The sequence below is a fragment of the Erithacus rubecula genome (genome assembly GCF_903797595.1).
Source record: "Erithacus rubecula genome assembly, chromosome: 4".
Classification (NCBI taxonomy): Eukaryota; Metazoa; Chordata; class Aves; order Passeriformes; family Muscicapidae; genus Erithacus; species Erithacus rubecula.
Window position 1 is genome coordinate 13,271,072 of NC_136686.1, and position 19,301 is coordinate 13,290,372.

Consider the following 19,301-nt stretch of genomic DNA (forward strand, 5'->3'; position numbering starts at 1 on the left):
TTTGAGCCTTCAGCACCTGGGTCGTGTGTATCCTGAGATCTCATCAAAATCAACCCCTTCATATATCTTTTAAAGAGGGCAACAGGATTCCTTGCTAGCCCATTTTTCCTATCCAATGTTGCTCCCAAAGTTTCTTCTCTATTCCCCACCTAGCCCACCTTAAAAACTGGTAGAGAAGTGAGAGTGAGGAAACACTTAATGTTTTGTGTGTGTAATATATGTTATAATTCATGCTGGATTGTAATTTATGTGAAAAACATTTATACATGCTTGTATAAATAAAAAAAAAATAATTAAAAAGAAAATCTTCAGAACATAGGCAGCAGTGGGGGAAAAAGGATTGCCTCACGAGAAACAAAACTGCAGCTGTTGACAAAGCAGAGGAACCGAAATTAGCAAATTAATCTCAATGGCTCCAGCGGAGATGGCTCTTTCAGAGACAAGTCCGGAGAACATCCAAGCGATGAACACTTGAGAAGTACAACCCATCAAGACAACCAGAGTCTCAAAAAAATACATCTCAATACTGGATTCCCATAAACTAGCAGCAGCAGTTCATCAACATTCATCGCTTCTCAGAAATTATTTTGTCCAGCTCCAGGACAGTGGAGAAAGAACACTACATGAATGTGTGAAACAGTGAAAAGAAAGGAGGACCTCTGCTCCAGGCTAGAAAAAACTATAAAACCAGGACCAGCCGAGACACATTTGTGAACATAGGGGGATCCAAAGCGATAGAGTTCAGATCAGTGTGTGTTCACCCGCTGCCGATCCTGGCTCGGCACTGTCCTTTTTGATTGTGGCTATCAAGGACCGTATTTCGGTTGTGAAATAAAAGTGGCTTCTTTTAATCATTCTTAATTCGGCTTGATCTTTTTTATTATTTATAGCAGTGCAGTTGAGGGGGGAAAGGAGCAAGTGGAGGACAAATCTCCACTCGAGAGTTCATAGTACAATAGATCTATATAGCTGGAAAAGGACTTTTAAGGTCATTTAGTACAACCATTGCCCAACACTTCCAAGCCCACCACAACATTGTGACCCTGAGTGCCACATTCACACTTGTTTTATGTATCTCCAGGGGTGGTGATTCCACCACTTTCCTTGGTAGCCCATTCTAATGTCTAGTCAATCTTTCTGTGAAGAAATTCTGCCCAATGTTGAACCTAACCCTGCTCTGGTATGGCTTGAGGCCATATCCTCTTGCCCTGTTGCTGGTGGCCTGGGAGAAGAGCCTGACCCCCATCTGGCTACACCTTCCTGTCAGGGACTTGTAGAGAGTGATAAGGTCGCCCCTGAACCTCCTTTCCTCCAGGCTTAACACCTTCATGTCCCTGAGGTGCTCTGCATAGTACTTGTGTTTCAGACTCTTCACCAGCTTTGTTGACCTTTGGATCACAAAGTTTGACAGTTAACGATAAAAGCCACTCAGCTGGAGCATCTGGAACGTTCAATGCAGAACTGCTTGGTTTCATTATTAAAAAAAAAAAAAATCAATATTTAAAGACTGACCTAATAGGTGTGTGGGTTTGGCGGTATAACACATTTGAGCCCAAAAAAGCCTTTTATTTCAAAGTAGTAGAATCAATGTGAAATCTTGATTTCTCTGATGTTACTGAAATAGATTTGGAGTGCCTGGAGAAAAGGAGGCAGTGAGGCAGCTGGGCTGTGCCGAAGTGGAAAGCCTGCTTTTCCAGCTTCCCAAGTACAACCTAGCTGCTTCAAACCCTGCCAGCCCAGAGAGGGGCTAATGTTCAGCATTTTGGCTATGACAGTGCTCTATAAAAAGCTCAACATCCTCTTTGTGCTCTAAAGCTACACTGTGGTTCCCCAGTCTAAATTCAATCAAGCCTGAAAAGACTTCAGAAAGAAGTGCATAAAAAAGCCAGTCAGGAAATTTCAAGTTTTTTTCCAGGTCCCACTTTACCAGCAACAAGACCCGGAGCTGTTGGCATGTGGGGACTGATTGAAAATAAGACAATAAAAGGTACATTTTGCCCTTGGACATAACACATAATCACTTGGCCTCTCGCCCAGGTTTTGCAGGACATGGGCTCTGTGCCAGTGCTCCCAGGGAGCCAATGACCCCCCAAGCCCCTGGGCCCCTCCTGCCATCCCTGATCCCGGGAATTTTGCTTCCTCGTGGCCGCGGGGGGACCCTGATTGCAGGACCACCATGTTCTGTGGTGCTCAACTATGAATCCAATGCTTCTGTGTGCAATAAGATACCCCAAACTTATCCATTTCTATAGGAGATCCATCACATTCCCTGGAAAAGAAGTCCTCTGTGGAAAATGGTGCCTGCTAGAAAGCACAGATGCTTTTTGGCAGGCACATTTCTGGGCATGCACTACCTCAGCAGGTAAACTGTTAATTAAACTAGCATTAATGGCTGGTAACCAAGACATAAATGCATTCCTCTAAATATATATTACTCCACGTCCCAGGTTATCAGTCATAATACTTAGTCTAAGATAATGAAATCCACACCAAATTACCCCATAGTAGCCATGTAATTTTTCTGTAAATTGTTATATATTTGAGGAGGATGTTTTAGCATATAATTGTGGTGAATTAGGCTTGTGTCTTGGTTTGATTTGGATTTGCCAGTTCTAATATATTCAATTTCTTTTAGAGATAGGATTTAGGAGCAAACACAAGGCAGGCCTAAAACTTAAAAGGGTATAAGAAGAAATTTATTAATAACACAGAAAAAATAAGAAATTTGGAATAAAATTTCCAGATCATTCCCTCCTCCCCCACGTCACCTTTCATATTTATTAACAACAACATACAGAGAACACTTCAGTCAGTTTTCCACTTAAATAATCATTTCAGTTCACTCTAGAGAGAAAAGTTCCTTTTTTGGTTTAGGCATAGGGGGTGTCTTCACTTTCACAATCTGCATCTGCCCAGGGAAAAATCTGCAAATCATGAACTTCCTCCCATATTCACAGTCTTTCCAGAGCTGTGTTATGGGTTATGCCACACACATGGGGTATTACTTTTAAAGACAAGCTGTTCAAAGACAAAAATTCTCTTAATCTCTTTTTCCATCAAATGTCTCTATCCATCCTTCCAGTCTCCAGAATAGACAGTCCCATTTCCTCGAGACACAGAATCTTTTTCCTCCAGCTCTTCAACCCCCTCAAGTAGTTTTCCACAGTTTAAAGGAATTTTAGTGTACTCCAGTCCCCTCATAGCCCACACAAAAAGGTTTTTCAGCCACTTATCAGTGGCATCTCTTCAAACTCTTCCCATCTGGAAACTTAGCTTTGACTTCACTGTCTTCAGTATACTCCCTGCTTTATTTCTCTTATTCAGAGGAGCTCAGGATATCTGCAGTCTTATCCGGGCATTGGAAGGGCTAAACTTGCACCCAGAATGTGAAGGAGCTGGGCCAGGCCATGCTGGAAAACATGCCAGGGCTTTTCGGGCTGCATGGGCTGTGTGGAAAAGGAGATGAAACTGCAGAGCCCAGCTGCACTTCCCTGCAGCAGAGCCCCGGCTGAGCAGTGGCCACCCTGGGCAGGGACCAGGACCCCAGCAATGGTTTCCCTTTCCCCCAGCCACCAGGGCCCCCAGCCAAAAACAGGGGGAGGGGGGCCTTGGTGGCCCCCCCCCAACCCCACCCGGCCAGGCCGCATGGAGAAGGGAGGCCAGAAGGCAAAAGAGATGGATTAACTTTACCAATGTGATTCATGAAAGTGAAGTAACTTTTTAATTGGTTACTCGGGCTGTCAATTATTAAATCAGATTTCCGATTGGTCCTTGCAGCTCACAGAGGAAGTTCTCATAGAGGAAACAGCCTCTCTGTGTCTCTGTGCTTTGTGCTTCTCCTCACAGGTGACTTTTCATGCCCAACCAGCACAGCTTCGCTAGAGATTACAGCAGCTGCAGAATCTCTTTGTTGTGCTGAGCATGAGAACCAGGTCTTCTAAGAGATTCTTTAATGTGCCAAGATCAATATTAGAGAGGCAGAACAGAACAAATCGGCCAAGTTCTGCTGGTAAATCAGTCTGGTAATGACATGCCAGCGATGTCACAGCTGGTACTGGTGGCCTGAAGGGTAGAACAGCCAGAATGAGCCAGGATGTGGCAGCCTGAGAAGCAGAGACAGGAGTCCAAGGGCTAGCAATAACCTCTGAAGTGACAGCTGGGAGACAGATGTTTGGTTTAGGGATATGGATTCTACTCTCCAGCCTGGCTGATAATTAGTGATCCAGAAAGGCAACAGGTAGATTAGTCTGTGCCTTGAAATCTGGCGAGTAATCATTTTAAAGTAATCCCATAAAATTTTGACATTTGCCACAGGGACAAGATTCCTTTCTTTACTTTACTTTCTTTTCTGCTTTTGACAGACTCTACACTGCATAAGGTTCCACAATGTGAGCATAACAAAACCAAAGTATTCTTGGTTAAGGAATGGCAACTAGTCACTGAAAGTAATTAGTCATGAGCTACATACAAATTAAAATTATACCTCTCCTAGTTTAACAAATGTAACCACACATTGCTGTGGGGTTCTTCTTCTTTCAAATTAGGAAGTGCCTGTTCTTTGGAATTCTTACTATACAAGCAATTTTGGTCAAATTAAGTTTTTAGGGTACTAACTGGTTCACAGCACCAACAAAACATCTCAACAACCAGTTAAAAGCCTTGCTTTGCTGCTCTCCTGGCTCTGAAAATCCTCAACAATGACCCACAAGCTTGCAGAGCACTACAAAATGGTAAACCTGCTTATCAGGCCACTTTCTAGGAACTCATGGTCATATCCTTGAACTAGATTAAAAATCCGCTCCAAGGTTTCCCCAGGGGAAAAAAAAAAAAAAAAAAAAAAAAAGGAGGTAGTTTCCCTTGTAACTGAAATTTCATATTTTGTTGTGCTGTGACTGAAATCGTACCTTGAAAAACTAGGGGGATAATTATGTAAAAGGTTTGTTGTAAAAAAGGGAGGAAACCTTTCCATTTAAGATTAATTCAAGCCCCTGTTTACTGTAAAAGTCAGTTACAGCACTTGTACTCCTGACAAGGAAAACTTGTTAACAGACTTTCTTAAAATGTGCACATGAAGACATGAATACAAATTATAGGAAAAGGTACCCATTTATTCTAGATATGACAAGGATATTTACAGTATTCATTTGCTCAGAATAAGATCCATTCTTAGGAGTTTTAAAGTAGCAATTATAATTTACATTTAAAAGGGGAAACAGTCCAAGCATGTTTCTGTTACAGATATTTTTACAAGGACAGAAACACTTTAAGGCTAAGTTGTTTTGACTTTTGCTGCCACCCACATTTATCTTGGCAAAACTGTTTCAAAGATAACATTACCTTGAGGGATAGACTACAAAAAATTCAACATACAATTCTTTTCCCTCAGATGCTTTTCACAACAGTACACATGTGACAAAAAATTGACTTTCGATTTAAAACAATGAATTAAATCTAAATGAGATGACCTGCCTATACCCCAGCTTCTCAGAGAGGCAAAAGATCATCCATAGCAACACATTAACCATCTCCAAAAGACATCATCAGCTTTCTTGAAGGTACTTCAGCTTACCAAACAAGTTGCTGCAGCCAGAGATCCACAGTCATGTGGTGCAGTCCACCTTTTCCATCACATTATTTTTCAACACAGGATAACAAGAACCTTCAGGTAGTTGATTTCTGAAGTCAATTATGAACTGTCTGCTTTGGACAGCACTTGGTTCCCACTGCACAGACTAGTGCTATACCACAGCAAACAGGATGAGTTGGCTAAGCTGCTACAGTATTATTCTTTAGTCATTGTAACACACAACAGAGCTATAGGAGCAGTTAAAATTAAGTTATCTAAAATGGTTTATCTCTTGAGGTAGAGCCCCACAAGTCATATTTACTCCTGTCTCTAAACTATAATGCACATGCCATAAAGCAAATATAGCCATTTTTGGTCATTTATAAAATAAACCCACTGATTTTTCAGATGTTATTAGTTGTAAAATAACAGGTTTGTTTGGGTTTTTTTCTGAATCATTTTGTGCCTGTTTTAGAAGGAAGCAAATTAAATATTGGTAATAGTAGATTGTGGCTATTTATACAGTTACAATGAAAAAACCCAATGCTTTATACAAATAAACTTCAGAGCAACTTTCAAAAGGGTTAGTATATGAGGATTTTTTTTAACTTAAAACTTACTTTGGAAAATTCCAATTTTAACTTCATAATAAATTAAAAAAATAAAAAAACCCCAAAAACCCCCAAAACACTCCCAGTCGTTAGACCTTTAGGCTACATAGCTACTTTTAATACTACATTGGGTAATTGTTTCAGGATTACATGAAAGGGAAAAGAAAATGAAACACAACAGAACCCCCCCTCCCCAGCTGCACAAGCACAATGCACTGAACTAGCATGGTTTTTTAAGTGAGAAAACTGTAACTAAGACTATGGAAAATGCACCATGTTTAACATTCCAACAGAGGCAGAAATGTGACCTGTGCATTAGGAGGGGACATTACTCCAGGTTAGTCAAGAATCCTCTGTAACAACAAAGCTGTTGCTGTAAACAAGTGGTTTGAAGATAACCAGATAACCCAGTAAAAAGTTACAAACACATGGAGATTGGCACTTGATCTTTACTCAGCCCCAGTCACTCCGTTTTCTCCCCAGAGACTCGCAAACACAGAAATTTAAGTTTCCATTTTATTACCATAAAAAATAAAAGTCAATTTGTAGTTTCAGAGTAAACAAATAAAGCTTAGTTTCAAACTGTTTAAAAACAAAGCTCCAAATTCTGGTAAGTTACATGTCACAGGGTTCACATCAGCACCTCAACCTAATGCAGTTTTTTGTGAACTAAGCGTATTTCACTAAGTTTTCATGTTAGTGACAAGGGGCTACATTCTCATCAGATGCACATGTAACATGGCTCAAGAACAACCTGCAAGGACTGCAAGTCAGCTTCCAGAGTTCCCCACTGAGCTCTACATGTTCAGAACCAACATTTAAGACCAAAGTTATTAAAGATTGACCTTTTACATATTCCAGAAGGGAAGACAAATACAATCAACTAACATTTGGCTTTGAAACATTAAGATAACAGTGCTGTATTTCAGCCACATATTTACACAAATTTTTACAACAGAACTGTGTAGGGTTTCCTTTTTATTGTCATAATAACACGTATAGATGAATAGCCATCTTAACCTTCATGCAAAGATGCATCTCTTGTTACACAAGAAGTTTCCTGTTTGATTTTTTGCACTCTGAGGATAGCAGGCAGAGGGTTGGGTAAATTTGGGTCACCCTTAAAAATGTAGGCCTGTTTGCTCTACTGCACCTTCAAAATAAGGAGGTAAAGAACAGGCGCCATTAATTCACAAGGGTTCATTGTCCCTAGCATGCTTCCCAAAAACAACAAAAATAGTCTTGAACAGTTGCAACATGGATTATTCCATGACTTCCCCCTCTTCAGTTTAGTTCCCGAACTCTGGAATTACTTTCCTAGAAGCATACTTTCTGAGCTTCTTTTCTAATGTATATTGTTGACTATACATTTTAAATTAAACTGTTATGTAAAGAATGTAACAAGCTTTTTCCTTTTATACAACTTAATCTTTGTGCTGAGTATTCTTCAAAGGGATTTTATAAATAATACAGTAAAAGTTTAGATCAGTCTTCCACCCTCTCGTCATTATACCATGTTGTTGCTTTCTCCAACTTTATCTACAAGCTGTGGAAAAGGAGACAAAAAAGTTTTAAGTTGATGATGTTTATGTACACTGAAGCTACTCTCAAATACTGCTTGCTACTTGCACAGTTAGTACGTGACTGGAAATGAGAGTCAAGTAGTACTCACCGAGATATCATGGTTTAGGTTTGTGAAAACCAAAATTATTGCAATTGTGTTTCTGCATAACATGTTTTTCTCATATAGACATTAACAGTGCAACACGAAGATGCAACAGAATGAGAAAGGAAATAGAAGAATGCAGATAACACTGCCAGCTTAATGGTTAAAACAAAACCATACATTCTCAGCCACACATGCATTAGTAGACCAAGGAAGATATTTCAACTGACCATTACTGTGGATTCTCTTCTGAGCCTACGTAGGCTTTGAATAAAACATTGACAATTATCTTTTAAAAACAAGATTTAACCCCGTTGTGATCAAATTAAATAGGATTAAGATCAATTGACAAATAAACATTCAATTGATCATAAATGATGAGCCACAACTTGGCCTAACTGTGAGACTGGAACAGATGATCTGGAACACTCGTTTTTAAAAAAACAGCCTGTATGCATCTAAGTTATTCCCATTATTAAATTTTAGTAGAGCTATTACAACTGTTGCTTTCAAAACAAGTATTACAAATGCTTGTGTAAAAATAAATACAAAAATTAGTACAGTAAAAGTAGCTGACTGAAACACCCTAGTTTAGCATCTTTCTTAATTGCCTTCAAATCCCTGGCAATTTGGTTGAAAAACTGGAAAACTCCATTTGAAAAAATACAAATCTTAGCAATAAAAAGATGTAGCCTGGTGCAGTGGACCCTAATAAATACATCTGATGAATGACTGAGCATTTCTGGGTTCACCATACAAGCTGCAACTTAACATTGAACTCCACTGTTTGCTTTTACTGGCCACTTTTCCTAAGTTTGCCCAAATGTTGCATCACAAAAAGTGTCCTTCTCATTGTACAGACAGGAGAAGAGGCCCAGGGCAGTGGCAAGATTCACCCAGGGTCAACAGTGAAGCAGGAAGAACCCCAGCATTCCCAGTCACAATGCAGGGCTCTTCCCACTTCACTACTCATAAGCAGGAGCAACTTCTGCAAGTATGTCCCTTTGCTCCTTTTAGTCTCTCCCTGGGAATGAATGTGATGTGTATGGTGCAAGAACTGTACAGGAATGCATTTGAATTCTTTGCTTCAAGGCTCTATTTGCTTTATTTTTGATGCATTTCTACAAGTGCTGCATCAGTGGAATAAAAACCAGAACAAGATTCAGTTGTTGCATGAAATATAAAACTTACCGAGCTTATACCAGGTAAATTCAAGAGATATCCAAGAACTGGGACTCTTCTAATAAAGCCAACCACCACAGGAAAGAACCCCCTTTAGGTAAGACATTGAAAGATTGTATTAGTTTTTATAATTAAGCTTTCCTCATATAGCTATAACATGAAAAAATAGGTAATTTTTAAACCAAGGTTACATAAAATCTTGCAACTTGTTAGCAGCACACTTGTTTACCAAATATATCAATCACACAATCAGAGAAAGGACAAAACCAGGAAAGAAATGGTGTATTTTTAAATGGATTTAATTTTCTTCATAGCTGGCAACTCTCAGTCAGCCCATCAAAAAATAACTCAAGTGAGAATACCCAACTTCGTCAGCAAAACTGATTTATAAAATTAGTATATGCATTTTGAGATAATTCCTCTTTATAGTATAGAAAACACATTCAAGGCCCAATGTTGAAGCAAGTGAAGTTAGTTTTGTGTAATTAAAACCATGTATGGTACTCTTCACATTAAGAAGAAAATAACGCGTGACAGAGTTGTATCTTCACTTATTTCCCAAATTTAAGTCAGTGGTTTGAATCATGATCCCAGGGATGTTGCCTGGCATAGCTGCTATGGTGTAGCCCCTGCACTGTCCACTTAATCTCTGCAGCAGAAAAACAAATTTTCTGTGACAGTATCTCAGCTGTTTGCAGGCAGCTGGTGGCATTCCTAGCGATCTCATGCTGAGCATTCCCTGCATGGAATAAGGATTAACATGCAATGATGCCTCAGCCACAGTGAAACAGTGAAATTTCACAAGTCATCATCCTCTTCACAACACTGCTAACGACTATTTGCTGGGTAATATCCACACCAATAAGGGGAGTTTTTGAGTTTGTTTGGTTTTTTTTAAGACTAGATCATTTAAGTGGCCCAGTAAATTGTGAGGCAGAGCACACAAACCACTTGTAACAGATTAAACCAACTGCTGTGTCCAAGAATAAAGAATTGTCAGTGCTCTAGGGATAATATTTTAAGCCATAAATCTGCAATGCTATAATCTGAATAATCTGAACAAGGCTCCAGAAGCACCTTAGATTACAACAACTGTCCCATAATAGCCAGGGCAGTTTTCTGCTATGCAACCAAGCAGCAGGATCCTGAGGAACAGTATAATATGATGCTTGAGGAAAGACTTATTTGTAACTTCTTCAGAAGGGAGCAAGTTGCTGACAAAGGATGATGGTTGAAGCGAATGAACAAGACTTTAGCAACACAAAAAGCTTGGCTTGAAGTAGTCACTCGCCAACCTTGTAGCAAGGGATTTAGATTCTACCAATTAATATGCACTGGAAAAGAGAGTCACAGAATCATGAAATCATCAAGGTTGGAAAAGGCATTTAAGATCATTCAATCCAAATCACTGGTCTCCAGATACTTTAAATTAAAACAGATAAACATTCATTCCTGGAATTATCCATCCCTTGTTGATTTCCTTCAGGCTAAGGGATAGTCCTAGGGATAACTATTGATCTTTTATAAACCTCCCAACATATTTTATCTTGCAAGCACCACTAAATAATCCATAACCATATTTGCTTAGACATACTAACTCTTTTGAGATCTTTTAAAAGAATCTGTTTTGTTGGAAACACATCTACTTGCTTTGTACTGTCTGATTAAATCAAACCCTATGCAAAAAGTGACAATGCATTCAGTGAAATACTGTGATTATCAAAGCACTTGTAGTGACAGAATTCAGAGTAACACAGAGTAGAACAATAAGAAATAGATTAAACCCACAAAATTAATTTTCTGAAATTTCACTGTCTCCAGTAGGAACCAAGTTCAGATTTGTTTTTAAAAATAAACATTTTATCTGAACTAAATACCAGATTAACATACAATTTTACTGAGTACAAAAAGAGCTTCATAAGAACAATTGGTTTCACTTTAATTAACAGGAACAGTATTATTTAGCCATTTGCTGAACACTTCAGGGTCTGACATTTGATCAATAACCATTAGTGAAACAGTCTGCATCTAGACAGAAGTCCAAGAACAACCAATTTCTATTTTTGTTATATTTTTTGCTTTCTTTTGTGGGGAAGCATTGAACTTGAACCATGGAAATAAAGATAAAAATATAGATATCTTTGCAGGTTGTAACAAGTAAAATTCTTTCACTATTACAGTTGCATTTAGAGAACTTAAAATGACACATTGTCAAAGTTGTAACATGTTTCAAGATTGCTGTTAAAAAAATAGTTTTTCCATTTTTCCTTAACTCAGTCAAGATACTGCTAACCCAAACAAGCAGTTCTGACTCTAAGGCACAATTGTAGTGAAATATGTCAGAAAACATCTTTTCCCTGGGCTCCCATAGTGATGAAATGGTAAGGTTACAAATCTAGGATGGTAGTAACTAAATATTATGCCCCATTGTTAAAGAAAAGAACAAACTCCCCACCAAAAAAGTAGCAAGTATCCATTTTCCATGAGGATATATTTAAACTTCATACTGCTAACAATTTGAGCTCCCAAATATTTTGAAGCTTTTGATGTCTAATTCTTTGGTTAGACATCAACATATCAAAGTAACTTTGATAAATGCCTCACAAACATTAGCAGATTTGAGTCTTGGAAAAATACTTACCAACTTGTAAATAAACAATTTCATATAAAATCTGTCCAGAAGGAACATTTAAAGGATTCCACTTTGTCAACTCTAACACAGAAATACTACATGAATACATTTATTCCTAGATAAACTAACACAAAGTTGTTTTCAAACAGGACTTACCTGAACAATAGGAAGAACCCATAAATTTCAAGGATCATTCCTATTAAAGGCCAGCCAATGAGAACTATGAGCACACCACCCAGGAAGAAGCCTGTTGCTTTCATTTTGTGTTTTTGAAAGAAGAATCTAAATGTTCTTTCTAAACCAATAACAAAAGACAAGCCAGCCACAAATAAAACCTAGAAAAGGCAAAAACAAACCAAAGAAAGAAAACAACTAATTATGTTCCCAAATACAGGGTGCAAACATACAAATATATTAAAATATATATATGTGTATTTATATACATATAACAAAATTAGACTGCTTTTCCTGCACAACTTATTTAAATAGCAAAAGACAATTGGTGAGAATTAATTTACTATTGATTTTCTTTTGTAAGGTCCATCTTAAAGCACTTGTAGCTTGAAAGTAGAGTCTATCCTTTGTGGTCTCTGCCAAATGCACACAAGACAAAAGATCTGCTGACAACAGTTGTATCTGCCCTTTCACATACATGCAATCTTTACCACAAGGGGTGCTGAAGCTTACTACTGACAGCAAAGGCTCTTAAAAACTAAGAATACACATAAAAGCACCTCTGTTCTGTGCCACTTCAACTGCTTCTACTTATTTACTCATAGTAGAAACTCATCCTCTGCAAAGGCAGAGAAGGAAAAAGCTGAACAGGTTTTTTTACTGTTTATTTATTTGTTCCAGTATAGATTGAACACTATCACACTAGTCCCAGCTAGTTAGAACTATTTCTGGTGTCCTTGAGCAACAAGACTCAGAATTATTTCAGCAACATTTTTGCTCAGAGAGCAATAGAATCTCAGATTTTACTAAAGATGGGTTCATTTAAGTTTTGTATGGTATTTAATCACTTTCTTAGAACCTCCTGCCCTTTCTGATATAACTTTTTTTTAATAAAAACAAGTCTCTGCAAGAATACAGTACCTTTTCTTTGGTTACCACATAGCCTGTCATTGTCTCTTCCTATTTACACTTTCATTTTCCCTAAACAGGATCTCATATTTCCACCTTACATTACAAAAAGAAAAAATAAGCATTATTTCATTTTTCACTCTTCCACTGCACACTTGATTTGATGGCTGATAACAATGCTTCAACTAATGCACCCATTGTATTTCCCTTCAGGGAATCTCAGTATTTGGGAATGAAACTGATCTGTTTGGCTGCAGACTTTTAGGCATCAGCAAAAGAGGGGGTGAACCTCTACCAACCAGTCTGTACTTTGGCTGGCTGGCAAAGCTGAGAACAGCAGAGGCACAGAGACAATCACATGCAGAAAACACCCTGCCATTTTATATTGGGATTGGAATTTTTTTGTACCAGAACTAGAATTAATCTTCTGTGCTACTTTGAGGGACAACTTTGATTTGGTAAAAGCTGAAGGTACTGAATCTCTCTTTTATGAAACAGGTCTGGCTCTTCTAAAGCCAGAAGTGTCAGGAATTCATACTTCTTTCTTTCCTCATACAGCACTGCAAAGCTACATTTGCTAGATGTACTTGATGATTCTTATCCAAATAGATACTTAAATTGACAGTTATGTTAGAGGATCACCAAAAAAATCACATTTGCAGCAGCACAATAGCCGTGGAACAAGCTGATTCTTGTCTACCAACATCCCACAGGCCTGACCCAAGGTAATATTAACATCAGTGTGAGCTGTTCTAACTCAACCAGGAAAAATTATTTATTCCTATCACTGAGCACAAGTTCTCCTATATATCAAATCACCACAGTAATCATAGTCATGCAGCTTCAAACTGATAACATACTGTTCTATTTTTAGTTTATCTTTAATAGATCACATACTTGATTCTAACCAGTGCAGAAAAGGCACTTACATTTCCAATAGCCAAAAGAGCTTTGTCAAAGAAGAGTATCATTCCAAAGAAGAGGAAAAACACTCCAAAGCCTGTTAGTCCCATTCCAATCTCTGAAAAATAAGCAAATATAGGCATGTAACAAGATATGGTACCAAGAAAAAGTTATGGATAAAAATTGGGGAAAAAAATAGAACATCCAATCTAAAGACATTTTAAATTTAAAAACTTCCCTGAGTGTACAAATGTCATAAATCTTGTAGACATCAATTACTTCAACAGACAGATCTTTGGAAGCTGCTTATCAAAAAAGTCCATATTTGGAACTAGACACTGAAATTGAATGGAACCTTTTGATTAATTGCTAGTATGGAGAAAAGGATTGTTTAATAAAGAGATATGAAACTCTGTTTTCCACATTAGATCCATTGGTCAGAATATGGTAAAAATAGCACCAAGGTCATGTGTTTGATTCCCAATTGAAGAGTGGATTCTCCTTGTGGATCATTGAGTGGATCCTTGTGATCCTTCTCTTTCAACTTGGAATACTCTGGGATTTGCAGATGTTATCCCATTATCTTTACCATCATATTGTAAGGACTCTGGTCCTCTCCATCCTCCTGAGACCTTATGTTCCATCTCCCATGACCTTGCATAGCAGTTCCACTCCCCTAGGTTTCCAGATGGAACACAACTTGGATGAACCCTGCAGGAATTTTCCAAGTTACACAAGTGCTGACAGCTGTCAAACACTAGCCTGGGTCTCCAAACAACTGCCAGTTTTCACAGAACTAGTAGATATACTAGTAGAAATACTGAGAGATAAATGTTTAATTATAATTTCCATGCTTCATGTTTAATTTTTATTAATTACATGGTAGATCTACATTACACATAGACAATATCTCTAGGCTGCTAGTGTTGCACAGCAGTTTAATTTTATGAAAATTTTCATTTTATGATCTTAATTTGCAGTTTTTAAAAATACCTTTTGTACCTAACACGTTTGCTTATATTACGGGCTGGGCAATGCTGGGTTAACAGTTGGACTCAATGCTCTTAAAGGTTTTTTTTCCAGTCTAAACAGTTCTATAAACTTTGAGTTCTGCAAAGGATGTTCAAGAAATACTGGGAAGCCAAGAGTAGGATGGAAAGTCTGTATGAAAAACCAGGCTAGAAATGTCAAGCTGTGATTAAAACTACCAATAGCTTCTAAAGTATCTTGAGGACTGCTGTTAGAAATACATCCTGCTTTAAAATTTAAGTCTCTAAAGCCATCCTTTGACTCTCACACAGACTGGGAGAGAAAAACCAGGAATGGCAACAACAGGGCGGCAAACACATGCATTTATTATTGTTTTCTCTGTAACCACACAATTTAGAAACCTACAGGACACAAAAAATAGCTCAGCAAAACCAGCTCTAATGCTATATACAGGTTGGCAGCCTGGTATGTGCCCAATACATTTATATGGAGGTTCTAAGTAGTTTTGCATATGGCCTTTGTCCTGAAACAAACAAAAAACCACATCTACAATCACAGCCCTCACTGCCACTGTTGGCCGGATCTACCTCAATATATTTTAATTGCACTTTTTTATGTAGTTGGTCATTTGCTGTTGCTTGATGAGCTTGGGAGTAAAGGAGGATAATTACAACTGTTCCAGGACTTCCAAGTAGTTATTGGTAATAAATTTAAAATCAGCTCAGAGATTTGTTACAGCAACATTCTGCACCCCAAATTTCTCTAATGGCTTGGCTTTCAGCAAGGCTGCAGAGTACATGCTACTAGAGCTGTAATTCTATAGTATTGCCTGACACTTTAAACTGTTACTATGAGCAGTTTAACACCCCACGATTAAAAACACTAAGTAACTCAACACAGTCAATTAACGACAGGCACCCTCCCTACTTGCTTACAATGAAAAACAGAATTGCAAATTGTTTTCCAATGGATCTGCTGACTGAAAGCAATGTAACAATTGCTATTACCCTTTTCTCCAGTACTCTCTACTTCAGAAGAGCAGAAACAATCTGTATTCTGGAAGGAAAACACTTGGAGGGAGGACTCCAGAGGAATGACCAGCTGCCAGCAAGATAAATATAAAGTCATGGGTAATGAGTATTCACTCCTCCCATGAACACAGATCAAGGCAGCAGACGCAGCTCATGGTATAGATCTAGCAAGAAGACAGAGGCCAACTCCCAACAGCTGCTGCAATGACCACTCTGACACTTCTCTAATCGCCCAAAATCACTTTTTGTAATCACTTTTGGCACAGTGTATTCTGATTCACTTCACAAGTCACCCATATTCTCTGGTTAGTGGAAGGAAAAGAAAAAAAGAGAAGCAAACATTATACTCGTTATCCCAAAATAACTACTGAAAGAAGATGAATGGTTCAGGACTATTATCCTCTGGTGCTGATATCTCAGCAGAGGGTCTTACTGACTTGATTCATGTCAGAGGTTGTAAATACTTTTACTCTTCCTAAAGGAAGGAAAAGAAAAAATGCTGGCTTCTTGTATAAAATCTTTTCAATAACAAACTTGGAATATTTATAGAGGCAGCAAACTATTTTTAAATGTTTTCTCCTGTGCCAGAAGAGTCTTTCCCACATTAGTCAAATAAAACATATCAACGCCTAGAAATGCAAAAACACATACTAGCCAGGATCTATTCATTCTGGATTATTGATTTCCTGATACAAGGGAGCAAATCTTCATCAGTGTTTCCCCAGAAATTCCATAAGCTGTGCAATAGTACTGCAGCACTGTGTCAAAACAGCTTAGCAGATATTAAGATTCAAAATTAAGATACATTGTTTGTGAAAGATTAGGGCAGACAATGCACATCCCCAGTCTTTTATAGTGCATTATATTGTGCAAAATAAAATGGAATTGTGTGCTAGAGGCTTTTAGAAGACAAAAGCTAATACAGTTCATATTCAATGTATAACTATTATTTTGCTAGCAGTATTTTTTAGTATTGAAAATTTAATTTGGGAAAAGCTAAGTGCATTATTTTGTAATTACTGGTGGTTTATAACACCATTCAATGTACCACTTAAAATTACGTTCTAGACTACAGATGCAGAATTAACTTTCCAAACATCAACTGATGCAGTGGTTCTCTCCAGGTATTTATTACACTACTCCAACAGTGACTCTATGGCTAGCTCTGTATTTTTCCAGACAGCAGTGAACTTTAAAATACCTGATGAACTGTTTTCAGAATATCAGAAAAACTGAAAAAAGCCCCCCAAATCTTAAAACCCTAAATGTCAGAGTATTTTATTTAGTACTCTTGTCTCTGACAGTCAAAACCAATAGTCTTAGCACTGGAAACAGCTGAATGTCCCACATGAGCAACTAAGCAAAAGAGAAACAGTGAGTCTCTTTCTGAAGAGATTTAAATTTTTTTTTTGCCCAAAGATACTCCAGACAGGAAATTATAGGGAAAAGCAGAGCCCACGAGGGTTTAATCAATCAGAAATCTAAAAAATAACCCCAAGGGTTAGTACTCATTCCAGTAACAGCACAATATCTGAATATCTCAAGAAATCATTGATCCTGAATGCTGCTAAACTCTGCTGCCTGTCTTCATCCTTGACCTTAACTGGCTCTCCAAAACGTCCATTTCCAGTATCCTGCTACCAAGCTAAGGTATTTTATCTTTTTTTTTTTTTTTTTTCATAAGTTTTTCACACCCTGCTTCATAACTGATGCTGTGGTGCTTATCAGGCAGACTCATTTCCTTCTGTGGCAATCATATCAGAAATGCATCATACATGAGATGGCAATTTAAATCAAAGGCCTATCATTGTCCTTTACCTTGCAGCTTAAGCTGTTATCACACAATCACAATTGCTAGGGCTGGCAGGATCCTCTGGAGATCACCCAGTCCAACCCCCCTGCCAACTGTTGCCAACTGCAACAGGTGAAGAAGGAATGTGTCCAGGTGGGTTTGGAATGTCTTCAGAGAGGGAGACTCCAGGCCCTCCCTGGGCAGCTGTTCCAGGGCTCTGCCACCTTCAGTGTAAAGAAGCACTTCCTCACTTTGAGATTAAACTCTTGGTGTTTTACTTCATGGCCACTGCTCCTTGTTCTGTCGCAGGGCACCATTGAAAAGTCTGGCACTGTTCCCTTGTCACCGATTTGCAATATTTATATGCATTAATGAGATCCCCTCTCAGTCTTCTCCACAAGAAAGAGGCCCCGCTCTCACAGCCTTTTCTCACTAGTGATGCTCCAAACCTCTGACCATCCTTATTCCCTTCTGCAGGTCCCTCTCCAGTAGCTTTTTCCCTTGTCCTGAGGAGCACAGAACTGGACAGAGCACTCCAGATGTGGCCTCACTGGGGCCAACTAGAGAGGCAGGATCTCCTCCCTTGACCTGTTGGCCACATATCCTGATACACCCCAGGATACCACTGGTCTTCCTGGATGCCAGGACACATTTACAAACGTCTTCACTTTGATCTCTATTTCCAAGCACTTCAGTGGAAACAAAACTGTGGCCACATACAAGTATTTTTACTTCTTCCCCCTTCAATGTCTTTTCCTCATCTTGAAGCCCCCTCAGTGTCACCTGCAGACATTTGGTGTGATTTGGTGTGCTGCAAGAGCAGCACAGTAAATCTATTTAGATAATTAAGTGGTTCCAGACCACTGAGGTCCACAGGGAGTACACTGGAAGAGTGCAGCTAAGAGTTACTTTGTTTACCGTTCGGATTTCATTCATTCCCTCGTAGTGATCTGTCAATGTGTAATGCATACAAACCCATAGAAGGGCTAGGCTAGATAACATAAGTTTTTCCCTGTAAGAGTAGCCAGGCACTGGAACAGGTTATCCAGAGAAGCTGTGGCTGTCCCATCCCTTGAAGTGTTCCAGGCCAGGTTGGATGGGGCGCTGAGCAGACTGGGACAGTGAAAGATGTCCCTGCCGATGGAGGGGGATTGGAGTGAGATGATCTTTAAGGTCCCTTCTAACCCAAACCATTCTGTGATTTCGCCCCACCACAGCACACTGAGCACTCGCAGCCCCAGACGAACGGCGGCCGCGCTAGTGGCAGTCTCCAAAGGGCGAGGGACACTGCCGAGCGCTGCTCTGGCGCTCTCCATCCCAATCCCTTTCTACGCTCCCCCTCAGCTGACGGTGCCGCCGCACAGGGGCTGCCGCGGCTTCCACTGCGGGAATGCGGCCGTCAGAGCTCCCCCTGCTCTGCCCGTTCCCACCCCGCCGCGGGTCCCAGCTGGTCTCCAGGGGCCCAGCTGGAATCTGTTCGGCCGCTCCCGGGAGGCTCCGCCGCGGGCAACGGGTGCGGGCCCGGCGAGCCCGGCCGCCCTAGGACCCCCGGCCCCCGACACCCCCAGCCCCACAGCGGGCGGCCCCTCCCCGCTTCCCCGCCGGGAGCGGCGGCAGCGCTTACTCTGCGAGTCGGACAGGGAGATCATGGTGAGGCGGGAACGGGATGAGGACGAGCAGGAGTGAGACCGGCGGCGGCCACGTCTTCCGGAAACACGCACCCCTCCGCATGAGAGGAGCCCGCCCACTAATCGCGTTCTCACCAATCAGCAGCCGCGTTGTATCGCCGCGCGGGTGCGCTCCCCCGCCCACGGCCCGCGACCGGCGCTGATTGGCCGAGGGGCG

The 19,301-nt window shown here is 39.8% G+C and overlaps 1 protein-coding gene across 1 annotated transcript; it reads right to left on the reverse strand.

The window, feature by feature from the left end:
* Window positions 1-6,675: 6,675 nt before the first annotated feature.
* GOLT1B (golgi transport 1B) lies at window positions 6,676-19,205 on the reverse strand. Its single transcript, XM_079303610.1, has 5 exons — window positions 19,081-19,205; window positions 13,670-13,761; window positions 11,814-11,992; window positions 9,035-9,116; window positions 6,676-7,723 (listed from the first exon to the last, which is right to left on the reverse strand). The coding sequence occupies exons 1-5, from the start codon at window positions 19,103-19,105 to the stop codon at window positions 7,685-7,687; spliced, it is 417 nt and encodes a 138-aa protein (XP_079159736.1). The 5' UTR covers window positions 19,106-19,205; the 3' UTR covers window positions 6,676-7,684.
* Window positions 19,206-19,301: the final 96 nt, after the last annotated feature.

Bases quoted from the DNA above. Each gene is read 5' to 3' on its own strand.
- GOLT1B (XM_079303610.1), bottom strand. From the start codon at position 19,105: ATGATCTCCCTGTCCGACTCGCAGA. The intron at 9,117-11,813 runs GTAAGTCCTGTT...TCTTACCTAAAG, and splicing joins GGGTTCTTCCTATTGTTCAG to GGGGTTCTTTCCTGTGGTGG. The intron at 7,724-9,034 runs GTAAGTTTTATA...CCTTTTCCACAG, and splicing joins ATTTACCTGGTATAAGCTCG to CTTGTAGATAAAGTTGGAGA.